Here is an 11,062-nt window from a genome sequence, read left to right as displayed (position 1 = left end):
TGCTCTGAATACCTGTGCTCTTCTCAGTTGACTGTGGTCCCCCTGAGCGCTCTCTCACTCTCTCTCTCTCGTTCTCTCTCTCCTGAGACATTGAGCACAATGGGCACACCAGCAGAAAAGGGAAACACCCATATTTCCTTATGGTCATATTTTGTCCTTCTTGCAAATCGACTCCTTCTGGCATCTCACTTGTCCTTTCCCACAAAACAGCCATAAGAACAATGAAGAGTCATCTTTCATCATCAAGCCATCTTAGTGAGGCTATCTGTAACTCCACAGTCCACACTCCAGCACAGCAGTTTCTTAGGGCACCACTAAAGGACTGTGATTTTCTTTATTGTTTGTGTCAGTTATGATATTGTGAGACAGTTCTTAAATGCCACATACCTTCTTTAATGCACACATTGTTAAAAAAAACTTACCATTCATTCACCAGTCTATACTGTCCATGTAACTAAACTAAACTTAACTGCAGAAACAACCCGAACCTCGCCCCACATTTCATTTCCAATTCCCATTCATTAGCTAGGACACCCCCTTTCACATAATGCTATCAGTGATGGGAGGGTGAAGGCTAGCATGTGCTGTCTCTGAGACACATAAAGTGAGCTGGTGCATCTTTTCAAAATGCACCTGACAAAATGTCACTGGAACGTCCAGTTCTATTACTTCAGTTAACAGACACCTGCACAGTGAGGGGGGAGAGGCAGGCGCCCATCCTACCCACCCAGACAATGCAAGGTGGCTGTGGCATCATCAAAGCTCGAACTTGTAATCTGTTTCTCCAGTTATATATATATATATATATATATATATATATATATATATATATGTATATATATATATATATATATATATATATATATATATAATCAGGTTTAGCGCTTTTTACAACTGGCATTGTCACAAGGCAGCTTTACATAATCAAGAATCAGTAAGAAAAGAGATCAGCAACATGAAAAGACATGAAAATCCAGTGAGCAGCCAAAGTCAACAGTGGCAAGGAAAGACTCCCTCAGAGCCGGAGGAAGAAACCTTGGGAGGAACCAAGAATCACAAGGGGGATCCATCCTCCTCTGGTCAGAACTATTTGTAAATTATTGATAAAAGTCACTGAACCACCACATTCTTAATATCATAATATAATAATCATAATAATCCTGATTTAGTATCATTTCATATGATCATAGTAGAGATGGCAAGAGTAATGAGAGTAATGATGGTTAATGGTGGTAATAATACTAACGGCAGATAGTTAAAGTCCTGAAATGTTTAAAATAGTCATTAGGCAGGTAGCAGTGGCAGGAGGGTGGGCAGCTGGTCTGACGCAGGTAAAGGGGACCTCATCTTTAAACTTTGCATCATTCAGCTTTCCCTGAACCCTGACCAGTCTCTCTGTCCCAGCCACTCTAAATAACGTATAAAACCCCTCACCCACCACTTCCTGCCACCATCATACTTCACTGTAGGGATAGTACTGGTCAGTTTCAGCCTGGTTTTCAAAAAGTTAAATCCTGGAATCTTATTTCTCACAGTCTGTGAGTCCTTTAGGTGCCTTCTTCCAAAGTCTATGTGAGCTTTAATGTATGTCTTTTTTTAGGTGAGACCTAATATAGACAGGGGTGTGTCTTTCTAAATCATGTCCAATCAACTAAATGTACCAACGGTGAACAGAGAAAAATCTCTGTTTTTTTTTAAAGTTTCATAGCAAAGGGTCTATAAACGTATGTCCATGCAAAATGTTTCATTTTCATTTTTAATAAATGTGCTCCCAAAAAATCAAAAATTCTGTTTTCACTCATTACGGGGCTTTGAATGCACAATGATTGCAGGTAAACTCCATCACCCTTCTAGCCCATGCCTGGCATTGGGCATGGTGCCAACAGGTTCATGTTTATCTGCTTCAAAGAGCCCTATTCTATTCTCTACAGGGACTAGACAAGCTGTCAGCAATGGTTGAAACTTAAAGCAGAATGCATTCATTAGAAAGGGTGTCCACAGACATTTAGACATATAGTGTATTAATTATTCACACATTTATTCTGTTTATCTAGACTAAGTGTTCCCACTTCAGCTCAGGAAGAGCTTGTTAATTAGCTGAGCGCTGATGATTGATGACCACAGCGATAACACTAAAATGGGCAGGGCAGGGGTTTCGTGAACCATGTTTTTTGCTCCTTAGACTTGAATGGGTTAGTCCTACCAGGTTTTAGCTTGTTGCTCTTTCATCACTCAACATTTCTATGACTAAAGAATTTCTTGCGTAAAGGTTTATGAGCATTGATATGGCTGAGTAAGGGCATGTGTTATGATTTTTACACAAGTATCTCTGAACAAGCCACAGCTCATGTGATCAGTAGATTAAGCCACATAACTGAACAGTCCTCAGATAAGACTTGCTTCACTTGCTTGTTATGTATGAATTATTACTTACTGCACTTCCACTTCACGTTTGCTGTGGTATTAGGCTGGTGAGTCACTCACAGCTTGTGCCTGTGGCAAGAGCACTTTCAGTATGCCTAGTAATAACAGAGTGTGACTAGTCATAGAGCATGACTAACAGAGATGTCAGTATCACTGGCATATTTCATTTTTTTAATGACATTTAAGCACGTTTAAACACAACTGTGATGTGATATATCTGTGTTCTGAGCACAGGTTTCTAGTTTGACTTAAACTGTAGTGACTAATTGTAGGAAATAACACTTGTTGCATAAAGCAGGCGGCTTTCAAACCACCAAACTGCGCTTGTGCTGCACAGCTTCCTGAATGTGCAGGACTTGCACATAAACACTTTACATTCAGGAGGTTGTGCTGCACAGCTTACATTGTGTGAAACTTAAGGTAAAGCAGCTTTGCTGTCTTTTAAACAGTAACATTTGAGTTATGTGTTGTTTTTGTATTTCATTTATTCCTTGTGAATGATCATGTTTTAGACACTTCATGGGCTGGATGATATGCTACAAATATTGTATGACGATATTTGAAGATTTTTTCACAATACATGACTAGATTAATTACAAAATGCACCAATAGTGGGAGATTTTATAAACTGCTATCCAAATTCTATCCCATAATAATACATATGATTTTTATTCAGAATTTGCTGAGCTTCATTCAATTCAACAGGACTAACTACGATCTTTAAGCATGGAAGATATCCACAGTATGCTCCTAAATACTTTTTTTTTATAAATATGTATGTAAATACGGTCACGCAGTGTATCATCATAACAAAATCACAATTTGGTATAAAGTCATATTGTCCATATTGTCCTTATTATCGTACTTTCATCTAGTATAACATTTTATGGTGTTGCATAGTTTCAGAAAAGAAACAAAACTAGACATATTAAAAATGTTGTAAATTATGAGCAGGTAGATCCTGTACTTCAGGATGTTTCATACTACTTTAAGGGTGCATTTGAGTACAACTAGTAGTGTCAATCGATTAAAAAGTTGAATCACGTTAATCACAACAATATTCTGAGATTAATTAGGATAAATCACAAGTTAAAATGTTAGTAAGCACATCCTTGAATTTTTGGTTGGGAAAAGAAATATTAATGTGCCTAATAAACTGTCTAGAGGAATCCGTTCTTTTAATCTCTCAGTGTAGTTTTGAGAACTTTGCCTCGAACATGACAGAGCTCGGACACACAAGCTTTAATAGAGAAAATGCAACTTTTTAAGAGATAAATGGACGATCAGTCATTGGGCTGGATTAAGCTCAGAGCTAAGAGATGGAGCAGCCCTCTGTGTGAGAGAGAAAGAGAGATGAGGGAGTGGTAAGAGAATGATAGTTATTTATGAGATTTATTCCACATTTCAGCATAAATAAAGTGTAATATATCCTCTGAGCTCAACAATAACGACGCAGTGTTTACATCACTAAATAAAAAAGCTAATATGTCACAAGGCTCTGTAAAAAGAGTGACCTACGGAAGGAAGTTGGGGCCAAACTAAATGTTTAATTTGAGCTAAAAACAAACAAAAAATTCAATTATTAACATGAAAGCAAATTAATTATGTGTGTAAATGTGTTAACTAGTTACAAATTAGTTTGTTTCCTATTACTTAACCCCTTAAACCGTATACGGGCGGAAGTGTTTCTACATTTACATCTATGGTATTTAGCTGACGCTCTTATCCAGAGCGACTTACAAGGTTACTCGTATTACAGAGGTGGGCCAATGTAGTGTTAGGAGTCTTGCCCAAGGTCTCTTATTGGTGTAGCACAGCACAGTCACCCAGACGGGGGATCGAACCCCAGTCTCCCACATGGTGTGGTAGCTCAGTGGCAGGTAGTGGCGTTATCTGTTGCACCACAAACGTCTATCATCAAAGTCTATCATCTACTACAAACGTCTATCATCAAAGAGTAGCCCCACCAGTCCCTGTAGTTACTGAGTAATACACATTAATAATAATAAGCCTGTGAGTTTGTGAGTTTTTGGCAATGTGTGTATTTTTTTATTATTTAAACAAATAAGATACATTTTAAAATATAGGCTCATAGAAACCATCAATAATGACATCAGACATGGAAAAGATACGGTCAGTCTTTGTGTATTGACTACCATGTAGCCTAAAAAGATGCTGTGTTCTTGTAATATTTTGTGTAAGAGACAGGAGTGCAACTTTAGAGCTTGCTTTAAGAGGCTTGAAGAGGCACCAGTCCCCTTTGTAGAACAAAGAAGCCTTACTACAACGTTATTCTGTTCCTCAAATTGTTGGTGGACATTTATGTGGCTGATTTAACAGAAATAGACTTATTTCCTCATATGCTTAAAAGGACGTAGCATGACAGTCAGAAAAGTGGAAAAAAATGGATCATGTGATACTTTAACCTCTAAATTAACAATTCTAATCCTTTTGTCACTAAAACATACAAAACAAGGTGTGGCAAAACAGAAACCAGACTGCTGCCGGCTGTGAAAAAAGGAGCGTCACCATCCAATGACAGTAATAAACACAATTGAACAACAGAATGAATATAAAGGGAAAGAAACCTAAGCCTAATACCAGACTTTCAATTACCAGGGCACAATTAAATAACACATTTCTGAAAATGAACTAGACAACAGACATGCTGTACTTATTAATACATATATTAATATATATCTTTAACATTAATAGCCTTCATAGAGCTTCACCACACACCATAAAATTCTATATTTATTTATACCTTTTTTTTTTACATTAAATAATATTCATTACGTATATTCTGTAAGTCTGAGTGTAAACAATAGATTTTATATTTATAGTTATTTTTTAAATTATGCATTTTCCTTATGTATATTCTATAAGTCTTTCACTGTAAAAAATAAGTTGATAGATTATTGATTTTTGATTATAGATAGAAGTTGATAAATTATTTTGTTTTATATTTTATAGATATTCATTATGTATATTATGTCTTTGAGTGTAAAAAAATGTTTGATAGATTTTGTATTTATATTTATATATATATTTTTACATATATATATATATCTCTATTCATTATATATATGTTTATTATTATACGTATAGATTATATAAAAGTATACAGTGTAAAAAAAAAGTTTCATAAAAAAGTTTCAACACATTGTCCTAGGGGGATTTTTTGGATTGTAAATTTTGCATTTTGGTCGCAAAAAAAAAGATGAAAAATAATAATATATAAAATAAATACTTTTATAGACATTTAGACTGACTTCCATTGAAATGTAGTGTTTTTTCTTCTCCTCTACAGATGCTATTTTGGAGATACAATGTTTTTGTGTGACAGTGTCAATATGTTTTTATCTATCTGTTTTAAAACATTAAGGTAGAAAAAGTAATACTACCTAGTACCGAAACTTGTTTAATGTACATAAGTGCACCTTGATTACCATGCTGTACCTTTGAGGGAACATGTAGCTTGTTTGCACCTGGAGAGTCAGGACTGCTCCTGCTCCTGTACATTACCTTTTGGTTTTAAGGTGTAGACACTGTAAACATATCTGAAGTGAGCATTTTGAGGTAGTACGTGGTTTTACTTTAACTAAAAGGTGTGAGCTGCTTCTCTTCCGGCCTGTGATCACATTCAGGCAAATTTGGTATCCATGCGGTCTGCTCCGAAACTGCAGACAGGGAGTGTGACGTCAGTTTCGGGGTTTGATGGTATCTCTGAGGAGGAAGGGTGGGAAATGTGAGGAATCATCTAGCTACATGGGAAACAAACACACGGCATGATGGGCGAGGTGGGCTCTTGGGCTCCTGCGTGTCACGTGTCCGGGTCCCACATTTCCCCCCTGTTTCTTCTGCTGAAATGTAATCCCCAGCTTTCTGGTTGCTGCTTCTTTCTGCTGGTTAGCTAGAGGCAACACCTCAGTCCAAACCTGCTCATCTGGTTTCTGTGACCGGATTCCTCCCTCAGAGAGAAATCATACAGATCATACAGAAAACGCTGGCCGACATGTACTCTTTAAACGTCCCCGGCTGGTGAAGTTCTTACCTGAACAAACTCGCTGTTTCTCACTTCAGCACAATGTGGACCATAATTTAGTTTAAACCCATGTCCAAATATGGTGCTCTGCCATATATGGTGGAGCGGAAGCGAGAGACACCTGCGACAAGAGCGTTTCCCGCCTACATCCGGGTCTCACCTGACGTCACTTACCTCGGGCAGGTATAATTGCCACCTGCTTTTGCGCTTGCGGTATTTCAGAGAAGGTCTGAGGTGAGGACAGCATAAGCCTGCGCTTGTCTCTGAGTTTTTATTATTATTTTTATATTAAGCAGCTGTTGGTTTTGGGGTTTTGTGGACTTTCTCTCTTCTCCTTCGGATTATATCTGCCTTTCTCGTTTGTTGGCTTTGTTGTGATTTCTGAGCGGACGAGCAGGTTGTTTGGAGCTAAGCTCTCGTCCATATACGAGGGCCTTTCGTCTGGTTGTTGGGAGCAGCTTGTTTGAGAAGTTCAGAAACTGATTTTTTAAAATTATTTTTGCCTTCAGAGCTCACGTCCAAGATGAGAACCCTTATCGTGTTGTGCCTCCTGGCTTTCGTCGCTGGAGCCTCTGCCGAGTGTGGTGAGTTTTTATTTTTTTTATTTTTTATTTTTTTTAAGGTTTATAACTCTCGTAAATGAGTTAAGTAATCTCGTAGACTGTGTAAAATTAATAATAAAAAAAGATTTACGACACCCGGATCATAAAATCAGCTTTGTTTGTGCTGCTAATTGTAGTTTTATAGCCTAGTCTTCCGGTCAGGGCTCGTAACGCTTCGTTTTGCCTGTAAAATGGGTTGTATTGTGAAGAGGAGAGGGGGAGGGGTTGTGGCCGCACCTGCTGTAGTTTAGGGAAACGCCCATTCGCTGCTATGTCCCTGGCTCATGGCCACACCTGTGGTTGCAGTTGAAGCAGCTCGTTTGTTTCTCTGAACAGGAACCTGCAAAACCATGAAATGGGGAATCTGTGATGGTGGCTCGTGTCAATGTGGGGTCCCTGTGGGAACTGGGGACAAGCAGGCCCTGGACTGCACCAAATGTAAGTGTGAGCTACAACAGTAGCTGTAGCTGCTAAATATTTGCTCAGAACATTGCTTCTGTCTTTGGTTTCAGGAAGGGTGACTTCCCAAAAATGACGATAATGTCTAGGATAATCACCTAACATCTGCTTTCTGTCTTGCAGTGGTACCTAAGTGCTTCCTGATGAAGGCAGAAATGTACCGTGCTAGAAATAAATTGAGCACTAGAACAATTGGTGGAAAGCCAGTGGAAACTGCCTTTGTGGATAATGATGGGATTTATGATCCGGAGTGTGAGAATAATGGCCGCTTCAAGGCTGTCCAGTGCAATGGCACAGAGACCTGCTGGTGCGTCAACAGCGCAGGCGTCCGTAGATCTGACAAAGGGGACAAAAACATCAAATGTGAACCAGTGGAGACCTAGTGAGTGCTCTTCCACTATGCTGTATATCTGTCGCTGTTGCCTTTAGTGCTTGATGCTATAAACCTACTCCAATATGCTTTTGAAGGACCAAGGTTTGTTGGCTGATCTTCTCTCCCCCCCTCCCCCCTTCCCTACACACAGCTGGGTTCGTCTCCAGATGACTCACAAAAAACCGAACACCACTACTACACTTGATGCTTCCCAACTGAAAACGTATGTAAAATGGCTTTTTTTTCTTTGTTGCATTTGCTTAAACTTGAGTCCTTGACAAAGGTGTTCTCAGCTAGTATTAACTTCTTATTCCATGTACTACAGTGCAATTGAAAATGTCCTGGGGGAGCGTTATTCCCTTGCCAAGAAGTTTGTGACTGATGTTGAGGTAAGAATGGTCTACTTGACTGGTTGTAAGCATTTGCCAATGCTACATGGTTGAAGTTGTGAAGGTTGTCCCTGATTGGTTATTTGCTCTTCCAGTATGATGGGGCTGCTCGTCGGATTGTTGTGGACCTCAAGAAACAGTTGGGGCAGGATCGTGACATCGACCTGCCTCGTGTGGCCTACTACATGGAGAAAGATGTAGGTCCCCCTGGCTCTTGTTCTGTTTTTTTGTTTTTTTTTTTGTTTTTTTTTTTTTGTGAAAATGATCTCCTGAATGATGTGCCTTTTTTTTTTGGTTTTTAGATCAAGGTCCTGCCCCTGTTCATGGATCCAAAGCCGTTTTCCCTTTCTACTGCCAACACTGGTGTCTCCATGGAGGACATACTGGTGTACTATGTTGACGAGCAGGCTCCCACATTCACCATGAAGAATTTGACCGGCGGTGTGATTGCTGTCATTGTGGTGGTTGTCCTGGCTGTGGTCATTGGACTCCTTGCTCTGGTGAGGAAAGATCCCTGTGCAGCAGCTTTGGTGGCATTGGTAGCCTAATGATTTGCAGCCTATGTTCAAGTGGTGCTTAATTGACTTCATTCTGGATTTTTGTTTTTTTTCTTTAGTTCTTCCTCAGGAGACGAGAGCAGGCCAATTACAAGTCTCAGGTAGCTGTTTAAATTTATTTGCCGTTCCTTTGACTACTCATACATGTGAGGTTTCTTGGAGTGCTCATGTATTTGCTTTTTTTTTTTTTTTTTTTTTTTTTTCCTCCACAGGCCAGAGAGCTGGAGCCAATGTCCTAAAACCAGCCATGTGGCTTTTTAGTCTTAACACTGGACTGCTTTCCCAGGATCTGCTTGTGTATATTGCTTCATTTTTAAAGTTGGGTTATGTTTTTAAATGGGAATAAAATGTGTGCCTGTTACATCCTCTACAGTTGTGAACAAAACAGCTGTCCTACAGTTACTTAAGCTATCGTTTAGATGGGCTGCCCAGTCTTTACCTCCCAGTCAGGATGAAGATGGGAGTTGGTCTAAACTGGCTTGCTTTGTTCTTCTAGATATTTAATTACATGTCTCAATAAATATTGAGTGGAATTAATGTTCTGTACAGTTTGTCAATGTTTTTAATAAAATTGTCTACTAAACAAATCTGTATCATGGGTTTTGTCTCTCCTGTTCTGTTGGGCTGTAATTCTGAGTTGGTCCAAAAACTGCTGTTACTCTTTCCTATAGTATAGAGTCCTGAGATGGAGCCGTGCTTGGGTTGAGGCTGTGGAAAAACCCTGCAGGTTTCGTGGGGGATGGGAAGGGTGGAGTCTCTTCTCCCATAGAGACTACCTGAATGCCTGCAGGGACTTCCTAATACACTTTTTTTTTTTTTTTTTTTTTTTTTTTTTTTTTTTTTCTCCCCCAAACCTGTATTGTAAACTTAAGGTGTTTCTGAAACCTTGCTGTTTAATTTCTTAACTGGCTTCTTGGTGTGCTGGGTTGTGTGTAAATTTGACCCAAGCTGGGAGTTTCTCCCATTTGTTTTCTGGATGGCAAAGAAGCCCTCGTTTAAAGAATGAAGTGTCTGCGAAACTTTAGCCGAGACTGCGTTCAGAAAACTGGCCTTACGAGTCCTAGGCTCTTCCCCCTCCTTTCATACACACTGACTGTTCTGTTACCCAAGCACAATAGTGTGTGGTTTTTTTTTTTTTTTTTTTTCCCCTCTCTGCCACAGTCTTGTAACTGGAAACCTGGTGAAGGATTCCATATCATGTCCCTTCTTGTACATAGTTTGTGGTGACTTGTGTTGGTCCTATGTAAATTCCATCTGATGTGCTCATACTTCGGAAGCCCTGGCTTCTTGAAGTTGGCTGCTGCTGGTGTTCCCTCTGATTCTAGTGCACTTTTCAGTCCTTTGTCTTTAAGGTTCCAGCCATGACCCACCTGATGTACATTTGTTGGAAGCCATGTCCCTTAGCTTAGGGACTACACTGGGTTCTTTAAGTGATGCCATTTTTATAAGAGATATGCAGAAACTTCCACTCGATGTAAAGCTGCTTCTGACCTCCCTGATAGCACCACCTTCATAGCTGTATGTATCTTTAAGAAATTAACTGTATGGGTGTTTAGAAAGGGTTCTCTACTGTTTGCTTCAGATATACTTCAGACAGCCTGATTTCCAACCTTCTCTGTCCTGGAATCCCGACATGTGGCATTAAATAAAAGATGTTCCACTTTTTTTATTTGGCCCAGGGACAGGAAGTCTGGCGCAATGGCTTGCTACTCAGAGCCTAGAACATGCACAGTATTTTTAATGTGCCGACTGTTCTGGCAGTCAGTTGCCACACCTGTTCTCATAGAGCAACATTTGAATGAGGGGTAATTCGGGGGGGTGAATATAGGGAAATGGCTACACACACAAACATTTCCATACAGTAGATCTTCTCAAATCTGGTCTTCAGCAATGACTGAAGGCTGAAATCCTCTTTATCACTTTATGACACCATAGTACTGAACATGATCTACATTTTTACCACACAAGACATATTAGACATATCACTTCTTTTATCAATCATGTATTGTAGAAACCGAGCTGAGGAGGAGGAGGAAGCTGGAGTGTACACCTGCGTGACACCGACTGCTACCTTCACTGTTTGGAATCAGGTTAGACCAGTCTGACTGTTTCAGGGCTCAGCACACAGCCCGTCGAGTGTTTCGGCTAATGCTATGCCCTCTCTCTTGCGCTCTCTCTCAGTGTCAGCTAAGCTCAGTGACATATGTAATTTG

General features: G+C 39.6%; 1 protein-coding gene across 1 annotated transcript; it reads left to right on the top strand.

Annotated features, from left to right (window-relative positions):
- The first annotated feature begins 6,701 nt into the window (after positions 1–6,701).
- On the top strand, positions 6,702–9,420 carry epcam (epithelial cell adhesion molecule). Its single transcript, XM_072676856.1, has 9 exons — positions 6,702–7,053; positions 7,408–7,509; positions 7,654–7,912; positions 8,055–8,126; positions 8,229–8,292; positions 8,388–8,489; positions 8,595–8,792; positions 8,909–8,950; positions 9,062–9,420. Exons 1-9 carry the CDS (start codon positions 6,993–6,995, stop codon positions 9,086–9,088), a joined length of 927 nt encoding a protein of 308 aa, XP_072532957.1. The 5' UTR covers positions 6,702–6,992; the 3' UTR covers positions 9,089–9,420.
- Positions 9,421–11,062: the final 1,642 nt, after the last annotated feature.

The sequence above is a fragment of the Salminus brasiliensis genome, chromosome 4 (assembly GCF_030463535.1).
Source record: "Salminus brasiliensis chromosome 4, fSalBra1.hap2, whole genome shotgun sequence".
Lineage (NCBI taxonomy): Eukaryota > Metazoa > Chordata > Actinopteri > Characiformes > Bryconidae > Salminus > Salminus brasiliensis.
The sequence above is the reverse complement of the archived record's forward strand: the minus strand, read 5'-3'. Positions and strand labels throughout refer to the sequence as shown.